At 39.3% G+C, this 17,756-nt stretch overlaps 1 protein-coding gene across 1 annotated transcript in view; it reads right to left on the bottom strand.

The window, feature by feature from the left end:
* Positions 1-17,756, bottom strand: part of PRTG (protogenin) — a 116,838-nt gene that overhangs the window by 50,416 nt on the left and 48,666 nt on the right. Inside the window, exons 4-11 of the mRNA XM_029070155.2 lie at positions 17,470-17,603; positions 16,792-16,929; positions 15,429-15,587; positions 14,260-14,419; positions 13,485-13,732; positions 10,922-11,086; positions 8,721-9,026; positions 6,191-6,379 (exon numbers count right to left, since the gene is read on the bottom strand). Coding sequence (XP_028925988.1) covers positions 6,191-6,379; positions 8,721-9,026; positions 10,922-11,086; positions 13,485-13,732; positions 14,260-14,419; positions 15,429-15,587; positions 16,792-16,929; positions 17,470-17,603 — 1,499 coding nt within the window. The remainder of the gene's footprint in view (positions 1-6,190; positions 6,380-8,720; positions 9,027-10,921; positions 11,087-13,484; positions 13,733-14,259; positions 14,420-15,428; positions 15,588-16,791; positions 16,930-17,469; positions 17,604-17,756) is intronic.

Below are 17,756 nucleotides of genomic sequence, written 5' to 3'. Positions count from 1 at the left end.
GCATGCAGCCACCGTTAAGTAAATGATATTGACTGATTGATACTATTATTCGGCATGGATCTTCCTTGTTCTTTTGGAAAGCGGTACCTGTACTTCTCAGGTCTGATTTTAAAGTTCTTGCCAGTCATTGATTATCCACATCAGGATTCTCAGTTCTTAGAGGCTTGATGACGTTCCATCATTCAGTTTCACAATGTCTCTCTTCCCTGGGAATATTTCCCTTGCTCGGCTAGGAAGCTGAACTTTGAAAATCTTCCACCCGTGTAATAGATGGAATACAAAAATTATTCTGAGTTTAATTCATTCTTCTAATTATTATTTGGTTACATAACATTTGTGTGTGCTCCAAAGCAGAGCCCAATTTTCACTCTCTTTTGGTAAATGTGTCGCCTCTAAGACACCCTTGCGCCCTGCGTTCCATTAGAGCTACAAATATTTCGCAGAATTTTAACTCGAGTTAGCCATTTGCAGGAGGCCATAATGGTACCTAATTAAGCCTAAACCCTTTTAAACTAACCAAGTCAAGTATGGCAATGCCACAAACATACATGTAAACCAGGGACTAGTTTTTCTTTTAAGTTTAAACTCCCTTATTTTCAGTAAGCACTTAAAGATCTCTGAAAAAAAACAAAACAGAAGTTACAACAGATTTTCCTTTTCGAGACCTGTATTAAAGAAGGGCCAAATTCTTAAAAGGAGAAACTTCATCTAAAGCATTCCTTTTCCCCAATGGTTGTATTCAATCTCAACAATCCTACAAATTGTTGCTACAATCAGCTTGTACAAACAGACTCAGTACTGCTTGTGGCATTAAAGAACTTTAAATTCAGGACTGAAAACCTTAATGTCTTAGACTAATGTAAATAAAGAGAAAGGGGAGCGAGAGGATACTTGACTCAATTATTTCAATCTTAATAGCCTTTTTTACCTGTGAATTAAAGGGTACTACTCTCTGAGTTTGAATGTGGAGTAATGGGGAAAAGTACCATGTCTGAGAAAGGGCTAAGCATAAGTGAATGTAGAGAAAAAAACTTAACGTCCTACTAAAAATATTTAAAGCACACATTAATATACTTTAGAGCATAAAACCGCTAAATCCTTCTGGTAATTGACTGTTGATTGGTCAGAAACTCCTGATTCATGCATAGGTATTTTTGATATCACCCTTTATTGTTACATTATCAATGGAATTTACTAAGCATTTACTGTGTGCAGAGCACTCATTCATTCATTCTTCTTTATTGAGTGCTTACTGTATGCAAAGCACTATACTATGCGCTTGGAAGAGTAATACAACAGAGTTGTTAGACGCGTCCCCTCCCCTCTACAAGCTTACAGTCTATTATAGTAGATTTGTTGAACACAAACTTCCCCTCTTACCCCACCCCAGGCCATATTGTTATGATTATGGGCTAATATCTGGAATTTCAAAATGACTAAATAAAAAATTAGACTGGACAAAGCATAAGGGTATTTGGGTTATTGCTGCTTTCACATTTCCTGCAACTTGTATCACCATGAATTAACAATTCGGGTCCACTCTCCCATAATGTGTGTTTCCATTACCTGTTAACGGTTTTGTGCATGTGAGCAACATCTGTGAAGGTGTGAATAATGGAACACAAGGTTTGCAAGAACACAACCCCCGTGTTGTAAAACTGACTGTGCTTCTTAGGTCCTCGCAGCAATATGACATTGGCATTATGTGAAACGTCTTCAAATAAACTTGACAGTATCACTGTGGGGGGCTCTACTATATTTTGGAAGTTTTCCATTCAGACATTTTAAGTTTGCCACAAAAATTTCAAACTCTACACCTTATGCTGAGCTTCCAATCTTCTGTCAATACCTAAATTTTATTATGAAAAAAGTAACTACATTTCCACCACTGAAACTTCATTCTCTCATGGGATTAAGAAGAGGGTTGGGTCTAGGAGGGCTTATGTGGTGTTTGGTAAAAGACAATCTCTCTCTCATTACTAACAGTTGTCGTTCTGAAAGTATAATTCCAATTACTCTATACAACTTGATAGTTTGTCAGTCTAGTCCTACAATTACCGTACGTTGATGGAAATGGGGCTTCCCCTTTTTTCTCTTTTCATGATAGCACACTCAAGATGTTGAAAAACTAAACACTGCAAACCTCTGGTACTCTCCCCCTGCTTGTGCCATTGCCCCAGGTGTCATGGGAATTTAAGAGGAATAGTGAGGAGAGTGCTGGTGGAAGCAGGTTGGCATAGTGGATAGAGCACAGGCCTGGGAGTCAGCCAGTCATGGGTTTTAATCCCGCCTCTGACACTTGTATGTTGTGTGACCTCGGACAAGTCACTTCACTTCTTATCTCATCTTCCCTCATCTGATGAGTCCCAAGTGGGACAGGGACTGTGTCCAACCCGATTTGCTCGTGGCTATCCAGCATTTAGAACACTGTCTGGCACAGAGTAAGCCCTTAGCAAGTACCATAATTATTATTACTACTATTCTCCCAATTTGTGGTATGGTTTCTCAGTTCTTGAACCACATCTGTTGTCCCCAATGGGGTTGGTCTGCCATTTGCCTGCTGCGCAATCTTGGGTGTGCCATTGAATTTCTCTGGGCCTCAGTTTCCTCACCTGAAAAATGGGGATTAAATACTCTTCTCCCTCCGTCTTGGACTGTGAGACCCATGATTCCTACGTATCTACCCCAAACCTTAAATATGGTGCTTGGGACAAATACCCCAATTACAATTATTAGTTTTGTTTTTAATGTTTTCTGGGGTGCCATACAATGCCATGGACCTAGGGGTTACAGATCTAGTGGACCACCCCCACCACGCTCGCCCAAAAACTTCAAGTACTCTCTATGCTGCAGAATCATCCAAACAAGTGACACAGGTCCCCAAAGCATTTATTTACATATCCTACATAGCCTTTTACTTAAACATTAACCTGTGTACATAGCTCCTTTCTCCGATTTCATTGGCCTATAAATTATATTTTTGTGTTTGTCTCCCCAGCTAGACTGTCAGCTCCCTGTGGGTAGAGATAACAACTACTAACTACTGAACCCTCCCAAGTGCTCACTACAGTGCTCTGTTCCAAGTAGGCCTTTAATAAGCACGAAGAATTAAGCTCTTACTGCCTCGTTTCTAGTTTATGAATAGATCTGAGGTGACACGTGATGCCCTGGAAACTGGTACTATGGAGATAACAGGGAAGTTCACTGTGGGATAGGAAGAGGGAGGGCGATCCAGGCCAGGGGCAGGACTTGGGCGAGACCCTTTGCCTTCTTTGTGACAACAGCAGCAGGAGAGCAGGCGACAACTCTCCCTACTCTCAGAACCTTATTAAAAGCACATCTCCTGCAAAAGGCCTTCCCCGACTAAGTCCTAACTCTTTTCCTCTTCTCCCATTCCCTTCTATATCACCCGTGCATGTGAATTTGCACCCTTTCTCCACCTCAGTCCCACGACACTTATGTACCTATCCGTAATTTATTTATATTAATGTCTCTCACCCCCTCTGGACTATAAGCTCAGTGTGGGCAGGCAAGATGTCTACCAATGCTGTTAGATCCCAGGCACTTAGTACAGTGCTCTGCACAGAGTAGGCACTCAATAAATACTATTGATTGATTGAAAGGCTAAGAGGGAAGTCTAGGTCCACAGTGCTTCAGAGATTGTGTCTACTCTCCCCATGTAAATCTACTTTGGGTACCAGGAGGCCATCCTCCTTTCATTTATTCATTCATTTGTACTTATTGAGTGCTTACTGTGTGCAAAGTACTAAGCACTTGGGAGAGTACAGAATAACAATAAACAGACACATTACCTGCCCCAAGGAGCTTACAGTCCATAGGGGGAAGACAGACATTAGTATAAATGAATAAGAAATAACAATTGAATTTAATTTAATAATTTAGCAATAATCATAGATAACAAATAAGATAATGAGGGGCTCCCACCCTTTATGGAATACAAAAGCACTGTATTGTACTGTAGCAATATTGCCAAAATGTGACTGACACAGGATGAGGAATCTCCTTTAAATATTCTAGTTGCAAGGATTCATTTGTAGCTCTTTGGACACTTCTACTGTGAAACCATAGTAAGCAAAATAGGAGAATTTTTTTCATAAAAGCAATAGTAATTTCATAAATCACCAAGCATGAACCTACGCATTGGTTTCCGTGTTACTCATTATCTTCTGGGTCTTTTTGGATTCTTGTCTTTCTGTTAGAGTTAAAAAAAAAAAACAAAAAACGCCCTCTACTATCCCAGATGGCTATAACAAATACTTGAGATTATAAATTAGTATTTAGTTTTCCCAATAAGGGATACCTTTTCAGATTTACCAGCCATTCTGGCCATACCCACCCCCCACCACTGTTGACAACAACTGAATTGGCCAGTTTTATCAACTCTGTCATCTTCATTATCATCAAAACCACTTATTAAACATCCACGTGCACTTTTTTCTCTGTTGGACACTGAATAAAGCAAGTTAACCAGACATGGATCCTGCTCTCATGCTATCAGATCAAAGGTGAGATTTAGAAAACTCTCAGCAGGGGGGAGAGCGATGGGCTGATTAGAGTTAGATTTAAGGCAATGTCTCTGGGAGATACAAATAGAGTAGATTACATTAGTCTTCTAAACTCCCATCTGGACTGCTCTTGTCAGTACAGAATGTAGAGCTGAGTGCATACTAGAATAACTTTTTTTTCCTTAAGTTTTCCTAAATCACTGAAACGGCATTTCCACACCAAAGAATCCAGGTGGAATTAATACCTTTAGTGGTGCTATTCATTCAGGTGTTTCTCACAAATGTTAACAGTTCACTTTGGCCAAATAGACAAAAACACAACCTGATGGCATTTTTCAGGTGTTATTCACACTTCCTAATAAATAACCCCTTTTGGCTTTGAAGACAGCAGAGCCAAACAAGTGGCTAAAGGGACTCAGAGTGAGTTATTAGCTTAGTCCGACCCGATCTTAAAAGAAGGGTTACTGATTGCTGCAATGTTCCCATCCGAGATAGAACTGCCAGAGTCACTACTCCGTTGACTTTCGTCATCATGTACCAATTCCTCTTTAGAAGCTTCACATGGAAAATACGACAAAACGATGCACCCTCTATAACTAAACCAAGATACAGAACTTCACTATGCATGTTATTCTGAAGTTATCATAAGAAAGAAGAGATTTAGAAGGCTCTCAACAGGGAAAGCCATTTTAAAAGGTTTTGTGCTTTTTTTTTTTGTATGTGGCATCAAGATCATTTATTTCATAGACAAAGTAGCACAAGGAAATGTAAAATCTAATCATGTCGCACTCGGCACACAGGCTGACCTTCTAGTTTTTTTTTCATTTCTTTGTATATTATCAAACCTATTCAGAAGTATTTTTCCACCCCTGAAAAAAAGAGATCAGCAAAAGCCCTGAGAAAACTAATTAAGAATGCATAGTCAAGAGGTTTGGATGTGCTGGAGTATTTTCCTATGTGTAAAAACAAAAGGGAAAGCAACTATTCACTACTCAACAGCCAGAATTTCTCTAACCTGCTGCCCCTTTGTTTCATTGCTTTCTATTAAACAAGCAGCACTGCCAGATGCTATGACTAGAAATGGTCACAGATGGTCATCTGTCCAGTTAACAGAACAGACTGCTTTTTCAATATCTTTCTCAAATTGTGCCTGGAATACATGCAGTAGAGAGGGAAACCTGGCTGTGGTCAAGGGGCCATCTGACCCAGTTAAAATCCTGGGTCAATTTTCATAACTTGGTCACAATTAAATCCCTTTGGAAAATAAAAGGTTCAAACAACGACAACAAAAAAAAAGGTTGGTCTCCCATCATCTAAGTAAGCACGTTAGTTATTATAGCTATAAATCATTCCTCCGTGCTAGTTTGCAAAAGGCATTAAAAAATAAAAATAAGGACTATAGATGCAATTAAGCCTAACAATAGAGAAGGTCCAAGAAGAAATAACCCAGAGTTGAATGACAGGTTCTGGGCAAATACTGGAGGAAAAAAAATCTAGATATTAACATGAACCACAGACTGAATCTGAGTCAGCAGTGAAGCAGTGCCGCCAAGACAAAAGTTTGATGGCTATGGTGGGAATTTGTCAGAGTGCCTCTTTCTCAGTGTTACAGTTTGTTCTTTTTCTGTGACTAGACAGAAAGGAGAATGAAGATATACACTCACCTAAACCACTAACAGTATAAAGAAGGTCACTGGCATCAAGTAAAATTGGTCCATTTTCCTGCTGCCCTTCTTCTTTGTAGAATAATTTATAGCCATGAATAGCTGCTTTGTCCTCCGACTCTTGCTGCCACCTAACTGTAATCGTTGTACAGTTGAGTGGTTCCAGGTGTAACTCTGGAGATTTGGGGGCTTAAAAAAAATTGGAACACAAAAATACGTTAAGAAATCACAGTTCCAACACAAGAACCTCACTTTCATTGAGCAAAGGTGTCTTACTATTCAATATCCACGTTAAAGGGAATGAAGGGGTTGTTCAGTTGACACTATAAAGTTGGGAAAAGTAACTTTCCCAAAGTGGAGTGAGTAGAAGTTAACACTTCTATCCTTGTGAACATAAAGTGGGAGATTTTTTTTGATTTTTTTAAAAAACAAATTCAAATAGGCAGAGTTAATCAAGTTTGTGTGATGATCAAAAGATAGTATAGTTGAGCAACAACGGTTCCCTCGTCAAATCCTAGAAATTTCTTCAATGCTCTTTAGGACAATCACTGACAGAACCAATACTGCCATTGGTTGATGATGATGATGATGGTATTTGTTAAGCACTTACTATGTGCTAAGCATTGTTCTAAGCGCTGGGGTAGATACAAGGTAATGAGGTTGTCCCACGTGGGGCTCACAGTCTTAATTCCCATTTTACAAATGAGGTAACTGAGGCACAGGGAAGTTACGTGACTTGCCCAAAGTCACACAGCTGATAAGTGGCGGAGCCAGGATTAGAACCCACCGCCTCTGACACCCAAGCCTGTGCTCTTTCCACTAAGGCATGCTGCTTCTCTGACCAGCATCTATTTGGCCACAACTCTGCTTAGTTTGAGGGTTTTTTGTTTTGTCACCAAGCAGCACATAGTGAGGTATTAAGCCTCTTTTACAGATGGGCAAACCAAGGCCCAAAGGTGGGCAAAACTAAAGGTGAAGGATTCTCCTATTCAGAATAGCACCCTCCAAACCATTAAGAACCTAATCAAAACACTGAGTGCATACGTTACAGAAAAGAGACAGGTTCCCTTCAAATTCTTGAGACCTTCTATTTTGAAGCCTATTTTCATGATATTTGCCCAAGACTAAAACCTGAGTTTGTTTCAGAAGTTAACACAAAGAATTTAGGGTTGCAGATTTTCCAAGAGCAGGAAAAACACAAATCAATTTTTTTTAAAAAAGAAACCCAACTTTACAGTTTCAGAGTACTGCTCTTGAAAGCATTCTGAGCTGCTCTAATGAATCAGGCAGTACCTTAACTTCTCGCTTTCAAATAACAGTCAAAACCAACATCAGCAGCATCTTCCCCTTCTGCCTCCTCACTACCCCTTCCTTCCACAAAGTTTTAGTTATTCCACAAAAAAACAGTAGGAAGAGAAGGACACTGTAGGCAACCTGATGGTAATTTTTAAAAATAGTGTTGGGTAAGAACATGAATACGAGAGTGTGAGTGAGCATTTAGTAGAATAAGCAAGAGAAAGAAAGAAAGAGAAAGAAATGGAATTAACATTATTATTGCTGTTGTTACTAAATGGAAGAAGGGAATACAATCATGGAGAATGAAGATTTGCAAGGAGAAAAGAAGGGAAAAGGAAGGCAGGACGGGTTGCAAATAGTAAAACGGGAATCAATCAATGGAATTTATTAAGCGCTTACTATGTGCAGAGCACTGTCCTAAGGACTTGGGAAAGTACAATACAGCAGAGTTAGCAGACATGTTCCCTGCCCATAACAAGCTTTTGGTTTAGAGGAAGAAAACTGTAAGCTTCTTGTGGGCAAGAGATGGGTCTACCAACTCTGTTGATTTGTATTCTCCCAAATGCTTAGTGCAGTGCTCTGCATCCAGTAAGCGCTCAATAAGCCTTCCCTGACTAAACCTTCCTTTCCTCTTCCCCCACTCTCTTCTGCGTCACCCTGACTTGCTCCCCTTTTTCATTCCCCCTCCCAACCCCACAACACTTATGTACATGTCATTTATTCATTTACATTAATATCTGTCTCCTCCTTTAGACTGTAAGCTCACTGTGGGCAGGGAATGTGTCCGTTTATTGTCATCCTGTACTCCTCTAAGCACTTAGTATGGTGCTCTGCACACAGTAAGCGCTCAATAAATTCAACTGAATGAATGAATTAATAAATAAATGCCATTGATGATGATGAAGAGGAAAAGGACAGAGGTGCTCTACTGGCAAATTCTCACAATTACTTTGGTAAATTCCATTGAAAGTGAAGCAGATGTTTCCAACAGAATGCACCTAATTTCAAAATCCCCAAATCAGCAGGCCCAAGGATAATGGAGAAATATTCTAAGCTGTGAGCTCATTGTGGGCAGGGACTGTCGCTGTTTTTTATTGAACTGTGCTTTCCCAAGCCCTTAGTATGAGTGCTCTGCACACAGTTTGTGCTTACTACATACGCCTGAATGAATGAATGAACGATTAGTTGGAAAGAACAACTATTCTTCCTCCCCAAGGCACTTTGAGAAGTTTACCTTTCACACTTGTAGCTTTCGGCGTCCTGTGTGAGGTCCACACAGAAGCTTCTCCCAATCCCACTTGGGTTGCAGCAGTGATGCGGACCAGGTAAATGCTATCGGGTTTCAGGCCTTCCAAGAGGTACTCGTGTGTGCTGCCCGGGACTTCCAAAACTTGGATGGAGTTTTCCGTGCTGATGCGGAAGGACAACCGGTATAGCACAACTTGACCACGACGGTATTTGGCAGGGATTGGAAGCCAAGAGATGAGAATATCTGTGGGACTTCGACTCGTCAAACTAATTTCAGGAGGCCTCAGGGGAACTGAAATACGAAAGTACACGCTAAATGGTCCTCAGGAGCAGGTACGTTAACCAAAAGTAAGTATTTCAGCCCAAAATTAGACATTGCATGGCAGTCGATGGGGGTTTAATACATACGTTGCTACTATGAATACATTTCGATTTACAATTATTTAAAATTCTTCCAAGTGCTTTTATTACGTGGTAATTCAAAATTCCAAGGACTAGATACCCTTTCCCTGTCCCAAACCACATCCCCTGATGGATCAGATAACTTGCCTAACTATGGACTGAGCACTATGAACATCTTGGAAGGAAAGTACTGCATATGTTTCTGATGAAGTCAGGATCATCTTAGCACTTTTATTACTCACATTTCTTTCTCCAGATAATCTCGGAGAAGCAGGTGGCCTTGTGAAAAGAGCACGGGCCAGGGAGTCAGAGGACCTGGGTTCTAATCCCAGCTGTGCCATATGTCTGCAGTGTCACCTTGGGTAAGTCACTTACCTTCTCTGTGCCTCAGTTACATCATCTATAAAATGGGGATTAAAGCTAGGAGCCCCATATAGGACAGGGACTGTGCCCAACCTGATGATCTTGCATCTACCCCAGTGCTTAGAACAGTGCCTGGCACACAGTAAGTGCTTAATAAATGCTATATATAAAAAAATCTGACCTCCGCAAACAATTACAAATATGGGTTTTGGCTAATTAAACAGTGGGTTGACTCGGAGATGAGGAAGCATTCCCCCTGTGCCTACATAGCATCTGCATAAATCTGTGTGTGTGCTGTGTGCCCTTGGGTAATTCACTTAACTTCTCTGGGCCTCAGCTCCTTCATCTGTAAAAGGGGGATTAAGAGTGTGAGTCCCATGTGCGACAGGGACTGTTGTCCAACCTAACTTATAAATATCTCAGTGCTTAGAACTGAGCTTGGCACATAGTAAATGCTTAACAAGTACCATTATTATCATCATCTGTGTATCTGAAGAAGAGGTGGCATGCTCATGACAGCAAATCACTGATGCTTGGCTCGATTGCTCCCTCACAACACGGCTATTTCAGGCATATTGCCAAACTGGAACAAAGTGAGCTGGGAGCACAACCTATAGCAATCCAGTCGCAATTCTCAAGTAAAGAAGCAGAAAGAGGTCAGTGGAGGTTGGCTCTTTCCCCTTTGGGAAGCCTTTGGGAGCTGCAGATTTGAGAATCTGGCTCAGAAAAATAATTCACTGCAGACATAAAAATTATGATGACATTTGCTAAGTACTTAGTACTTGTCAAGCGCTGTTCTGGGATAGATACACATCCCATATGGGGCTCACAGCTTAAATAGGAGGCAGTAGAATTTAATCCTCATATTACAGATGAAGAAACAGAGGCAAAGAGAAGTCATATAGTTCCTTCCCTCAGGAATCTTATACTTAAAAATAATTATTATTATTATGGTATTCGTTAAGCACCTACTATGTGACCGGCACTGTAATAACTGCTGGGATGGCTCCAAGAAAATCAGGCTGGACAGAGTCCCTGTTCCACATGGGCCTCACAGTCTCAATCCTCATTTTACAGGTGAGGTAACTGAGGGCCAGAGAAGTAAAGTGGCTTGACCAAGGTCACACAGCAGACAAATGGTGGAGCCAGTATTAGAACCCATGTCCTTCTGACTCCTAGGCCCATGCTCTATCCGCTACGCCATGCTACTTCTTTGATTATACTTTAATCATGTTTCTTACAAAAAAATGACAAATATATTTATAGCTGTAATCACTTCACAGCAGATTATCCTTTAGCCCCCACTATTTGGCACAATCATTAGAATAGAGTTATATTTGCTCAATTATGGTGTCATTCTGTTTTTCTGAGAGCTTTTAATCTAAACGATTTGTGTAAAACTTTAAATTTTCACTGGCTTACCATCTTCAAGTGTATTCTGAGTTACATGATCAGACATTTGACTGGCTCCCATTGGCATGTATGCTACAATATAAAAGGTGTAGTTGCTGGCAGGCTCTAAATCATCGATAATATAATGAGTTGTGTCATTTCCAATTACGATTTGATACTCTTCATTATTTAAACCTGAATTAAAGCAAGAATTAGGGAAAAAAAAAATCAAACAATTATTTCTCTCAGTTTAGTAAAATAAACTGGTCTTTGCCAGGGGTTTTTCCTTACCCACTTTCTCCCCCACCTTTGGAAAAAAAAAGGCAAAAGCAAACAAAGTTCTTTAGTCTCTATAAGTAACTGTGTCTTGCTACAAATGACTGCAGTTTGGATTTTTGCTGGATAAAATAAACCTGAACACATTCAATCTTATCTAAAACCCATTCAAGATCTAGTCACAACATATAGTGGACAATGTACAGTAACACAACAGACGAGCCTGCTAATAGTCTTATTATTCACGGCAATCTTAAATCTGCTTAAACTCACTATTTTTTCAAACCTAATTACAAGGACTTCTTATTAACCTCTGGGGAATGCGACGGTTCTACTCTATTTAAAAAACAAAACAAGCAAAAAAAAGTTGTCTTGCCAAAGATCTCATTTTGCCCAAGGATTCTATTAAATTTGACTGACATGGGTTTTTCTTTCACTTGTATAAAAGAAAAAGGATTGGCAGAGAATGTACTTCAAAAATGTTTTGTCCCATAATGAGCTTTTTTTAAAAAAAAAATCTTCAGCAATTCTTATTAGAATATGCAAGGCAAGGTATAGAACTAGGGAGTCTTTGTTAGGCTTAATTCCTATAGAGCAAATCTGTAAAGTGGAACAAGTGTACTGAAAGCTACTATGCTTCCCAAACAATTCACAGTAAATGCATGTCAACTTAATCAAAGCTCCCTAAGCACCGAACCCCTCCTCTCCACCGCTGAATTTATAAACAAAACAGAAGGCAAATTCCACTATTAAGTTTTCCCACATTTCTGAATTAACTTGATAGCATTTTAATTAGACAAGATTACGGGCATTTCACAACAGACTAGTTAATGGCTTGTTAATTAGGAATGGCATAGCACGATTTCTGACCTGCTAAACAAGATCCTTGAGCTCAAATTAAAAGGCCTTGTTCTGCTCTTCAATAGGCTGCTAGGCTTCATGTGGAGGCCCTAATGAAACATCCACAATTGAGAGCAAGACTGCCCTTCCACCACAATCAGTATCCCTTTTGTACCATTTCTAAATCACTAACAAGGAATTAACACACTCCAACATGCACTCTCATCAGACCCTCATTCTTCTTGCTAACCTGACCCTTGATTTAAATGTAAAATATTCCTCTTCAGAACACAAAAAAAACACCTGTTAGTTTCTTCAGACAACTTTACCAAATACTGTCTTCTGAGAGGGATTTTATAGCAAGTTTCAGACTGTAATATATAAATGCTGGGTTCACTGCAGAAATCAAACCAGGAATAAGTGCATTCTTTGTTTTTATTTACTCTATCCAATATATTGTGGAAGACAGAGAAATCCTGAGAATTTCTAACTTGTATTTTATTGCTTTATTCCCCTTCAAACATTTCTGACTCTTTCCCCACACTAGAATTTAGAAATGGAAAGAACTATGCTTGTGCAAAGGTGGGCTAGAAGAACATCTAAATTGAATATTTCAGAATATCCTCTACTTAACTTTCTCTTGATTCCACTTCAGAGCTTAGTACTGTACTTGGCACTTAGAGTGAGCACTCAAATAACCACAACTGTTATTACTTTTACAGGCTTAAAATACTTATCAGTTCAGCTCCCAATTTTTTTAGGGAACACAAAAAGCAAATCTATCCTTAATTTTAAAAGTATACAGGAACAAAATCCACAAGAATTTTAAAATGCACATTTTACTAATGTATTCATGAAGATGCTAAAGAGGCTGCATGATCTATCTTACAGCTTGTCATTCTACTATTTTCTTTAAGGAGAATGCTGCTTTTTTTTTTCCTTGGCAACCCAACATTAATTCTCTCAACAATAGTTTGTTATGCAGATAAAGCTGTAACTACATTGGCAAAGTGAAGTGGACTAGTGAGTCATTATCCAGTTAGTTAGATCAATATAGGCAACGAAGCTGGATAATTCCAGAAAACTAGCTGATTTCTTGGTCTAGATTACCTGGATAATTGCCTCTCTTCATAGTTCCATTTCACTTTATTCTTGCGGTGAGTCTAAACCTCAAGCTGAATAAATTCCCTACCTGCTTTAATTGGGAAGCCTCACAAGGCACATGATGATCTGCAGGGATTAAGAAAACTATACTAAACTATACTAATCTCCTAAAGCCATCACATAATGTACAAAGAAAAATATTAATATTTTTGTCATCAGATCAAAGCCACCAGCACATTTTTGAAGACTAACAAGAAATCATAATTAACTTCCAAACTCCTTTCCTTGGGGACCACTCATGTAAAAATGCAATCATTTACCATAAAAGTAAACCATGAGCCTTTAAAGACGATCGTTTGTTCTTTCTGCTCACCTTCTGCCTTCATGTAATGCACCGAATACGCGATGACTTTGTCAGAATTGTAAAGTGGTCGCTCCCAAGCTAAAAGGATGGCCGAACTTGACATAGTTTCAGCATGAACATTACAAGGAGCACTGGGTCTGTCTTCTGACATAACTACAGTCAGCCGGGCTCTGGATAATATAGATCCTTGGCTATTCTCAGCCATACACTGATAAATAGCATCATCTTCAGGAATAATCTGGTTAATCACCAATTTGCTGAGAGACAAAAAATAAAAGATAAGTGAAATGTCGATTCCACGAAGCTTTAGCTAATCGAGGTTTGCTACTAATCAATTCACTTAATCTAAAGGACAAATTTTTATGCGCAAAATTCTGGATCAGTGATTAGCTGTATAAATCAATCACACGTAGATTATTATATCCAACAACAGCCATGATTATTAATCAGAAAGCAACTGCAAGAGTCATGTGATATACAGTTAAAAATTATATCATCTTTTTCAAAATAGGACTAAGATTTCCTCATTCCATTGGAAACGTCTTCAATCAGGAAATCTTTTATACCAGGGTCTGAAATTGATAATTATTTCTAGGTTACTAAAAGTTAAGATAGGTAGTTTGTTTTATTTAAAAGCACTGTAATGTAGCATTAACACCATACACTTGCTTATCTATATTTTATCTTTTTGGGCACTCTTTTCCTGATCTATTCATCCAAACCTAGAAGTATATGATCTGAAGGATAAATATGACATTCATAAAGTAGTAAGAACACATTTTACCTGTTATACATTTTAATTCTCCCATTGGAATGTATCCTCCTCCCATTTTTCAGCCAAGACATTTTAGGAGAGGGAATTCCTTCTGCTTGGCACACAAAGCGGGCAGTGCCGGCCCGAGGCCTTGTTAAACTTTCTGGCCATTCCACAAATGAAGGTGGAGCTAGAAAGATATATAAAAAGAAAAAGAGAGGAAAAAGAGGTAAAATCCAAGGTATTTTCCACAAAGGTTTCTGTGAATTCCTGAATGTGGGATATAAAGTATGACTGAAAGAACGGATTTCACAGTTAGGGGTCTTTGAGAATTCATTTTAGTACTGTTTAATAGTTTATTTCATAGTTTTGAAAAATACATTGTTTTAACTAATGTATTTTAATGTTAAACAAACAGTCATTGCCTGATCTGGTGGGCCTTTTGCAGGGAGACTGTAGTGATTGTGTGAATGACATAGGATCAAGTCCTGAAAAATAAAATCCCCACTGGGAAAGGGACACATTTTTATGACCATCAAGAAAACAAAGCAAAATACGAATTTCTCAAATCACACAACAGGCATAACTAAGAAGCAGCGTGGCTCAGTGGAAAGAGAGCAGGCTTGGGAGACAGAGGTCACGGGTTCTAATCCCAGCTCCACCACTAGTCAGCTGTGTGACCTTGGTCAAGCTGCTTAACTTCTCTGTGCCTCAGTCCCCTCATCAGTCAAATGGGGATTAAAACTGTGAGCCCCACATGGGACAACCTGATCACCTTGTATCCCCCAGCGCTTTGAACAGTGCTTTGCACATAGTAAGCGCTTAACAAAAATAGATAACTATATAACAGCAAATACTAACTTTCAACATTATTTCTGCCCATTCCATTTGCACAGCATTTTATTCCCTCCACTAGAAGGGAATAATAGGCTCACTTTTGGGAAATGTTCTGAGGCTATGATGGTATAATTTAAATTACTACTGCTTAGCCTGCTAGGCCATGCTGCCTATAATTAGATTTTAGCTGAATCCATTAAAGCCCACTTAACAAAATCCATTAGTGGGCGAAGAAGCATTACAGTATTCTATACCAACCAAGTTAAGTGACTCAGTCGAATCAGAAATTCCAGCTGTTGAAACACAAACACGCATGCACGAGGGAAAGATTTTAAATTATTCTAAATGAAAAGGAATCATACCTAGCACAGTTAGGGTTGCCATGGCAACAGTGAAGTTTCTCGTGCCTGGGGTAGTCGCACGACAGACATAAACCCCAGCGTGTTGCATCTTAACATCAGATATCATGAGATTGCCATTTCCAAGAACTCGAGTATTGAAGACATCGATGGATTTGTGATCTATATGAAAGAGCCGATTCAAAGTATAATGAGGTAAAACGGTACAGTAGAGTGATAGTCCAAGGCAGGCTATTAATTAAAATTGCTTTAGCAAAGTACTAAATTCTCTCTCTCAAACTAAACACAAATGAAGGGAAAATTAAACAGTTATTATACTGATGGGTGAGCTGGAAAGATTGATATTATTATTATAAAGGATTTATAACAATATATCTTGGGATATTGATATCAAACAGAAATGGGTTCAGAGCTGACATTTCTTTTCCTCATTTACTACGTATCATATTGATTATTTTCTAGTTGGCTCATGGCGTCTATCAGCCTCCTCACTCCATCAGCCACAGTTTAAAAACAAAGACTTGAACAGAATTATCCCTCTCTTTTATTTTATGGACAAAGGTTGTTGGCTCAGTGGCCTGTCATTCATTCAATTCATTCATTCGATCGATATTTACAGAGCACTTATTGGGTGCAAAGCACAGTACTAAGCACTTGGGAGAGTGCAATATACCCATTAGCATGGATACTGCAATATTTTAAAATTTTTCTTCATGGAATTCTCCAATATTTTAGCAGCCTTCACACACTCTTCTAAATTCATACAGAATGAGAAAGCTCAACTCAGGGACATTGGAGCATTGAGTGGATTAATCTGCTTTCTCACCTCCAGATTGCTATAAAATCCTAACAGACCAACATGGGTCAACTCAATTCTGCATAGTTTAACCACTCAGTTTGGCTGGAACACTGCTAGGGAATTAGGGAACATACTGCTGACAACACAAGCCTGTTTGCATATGGCATAATGCTGTGTTAGAGAAAAGAATTGTTCCCAAACATATGAGTGCATAGTTGGACACAAGTGAATACCAGGGCACAAGTCCTTCCTTAATCAGAACTGCGCAAGAATGTAAGCTTTATGTTACAAGAGAACTGGGCACACTTTAATAGGATAGAAATAAAAATGGCAGACTCTACAAACTCTGACAATAAAATAAAAGATGCCAAACGGGTAGAAGGACCACAGAAATGTTATAAGTGCTAGAAGTAAGCCAAAGTATCTTCTCTACAAATTACAGATGTTTGGGGAACAGAAATACAAACCACACTTTTTTTTATGGAATTAGTGTAACAATAATTTTATAAAATGAGCAAGGACAAATCCTACAAGTAGAAACCGTGTATTGATTTGGGGTAGACCTACCAAGCCGACTCCAAGAAATGATTGGTTTAGGATTTCCCGAGGCCACACACTCCAAAATAACAGTCTGGTGCAGAGAGGTTGTAATATTCTGTGGTCCTGCTATTATGGCTGGTTTGTGGTACGATGGGGACTCCACAGCTTTCAAATCAAAAGGAAGCATGGTTGAAATTTAATAGGTTAAATGTCAAACATCACTACAAGAACACTGCTGAGTCAATTTCAAATATAGCTCAAAAACAAAATGAAAAAAATCAGCTTAGACTGCTTAATTTTCTTAAGAATGTATCCGCCACTTTTAACATGTTGAATAAAGATGTGACACAACTTATGAAGTCCTGGTAGTGCTAAGGAGGAAAAAAAAAGCAAAAAAAAACCAAAAACCTCAAGGCGATATATGCCTCAGCCTAGAAGCAGCATGCCATAGTGGAGAGAGCACAGGCCTGGGAGTCAGGAGGACCTGGGGTCTAATCCCAGCCCCACCACTTGTCAATTGTGTGACCTTGGGCAAGTCACTTCACTTCTCTGTGCCTTAGTTGCCTCATCTCTAAAATGGGGAGCCCCATGTGGGACAGGGACTAGGTCCAACCCAATTTATTTGTATCCATTCCCACACTTAGTGCAGTGCCTGGCACATAGTAAGCGCTTAACAAATACCATAATAATAATAATTATTATTACCTGGAATCACAGTTAGAGTAGCCTCCACACTTTTACGCCTATTGGCTACAGTAGTGGCCACACAGCGATACTTCCCAGCATCCCTCTGGCCTACCCCATAGATCTGCAGGACTCCCGTCGGTAAGGCAGTTACCCTGTAGGGGGAACGAAACAGCTTGTGATCAACTTTTCTCTATTAAAGCCTTCTCACTTTTTTAAAATTTCAAAAGAAAAATCAATTTGAACAGCCAATCCATGGAATGAGAGACTCCAATACGGATTCACATGTTTATCATCTTTGGGACAAC

The sequence above is a fragment of the Ornithorhynchus anatinus genome, chromosome 8, assembly GCF_004115215.2.
Source record: "Ornithorhynchus anatinus isolate Pmale09 chromosome 8, mOrnAna1.pri.v4, whole genome shotgun sequence".
In the NCBI taxonomy this organism is placed as follows: Eukaryota; Metazoa; Chordata; class Mammalia; order Monotremata; family Ornithorhynchidae; genus Ornithorhynchus; species Ornithorhynchus anatinus.
The sequence above is the reverse complement of the archived record's forward strand: the minus strand, read 5'-3'. Positions and strand labels throughout refer to the sequence as shown.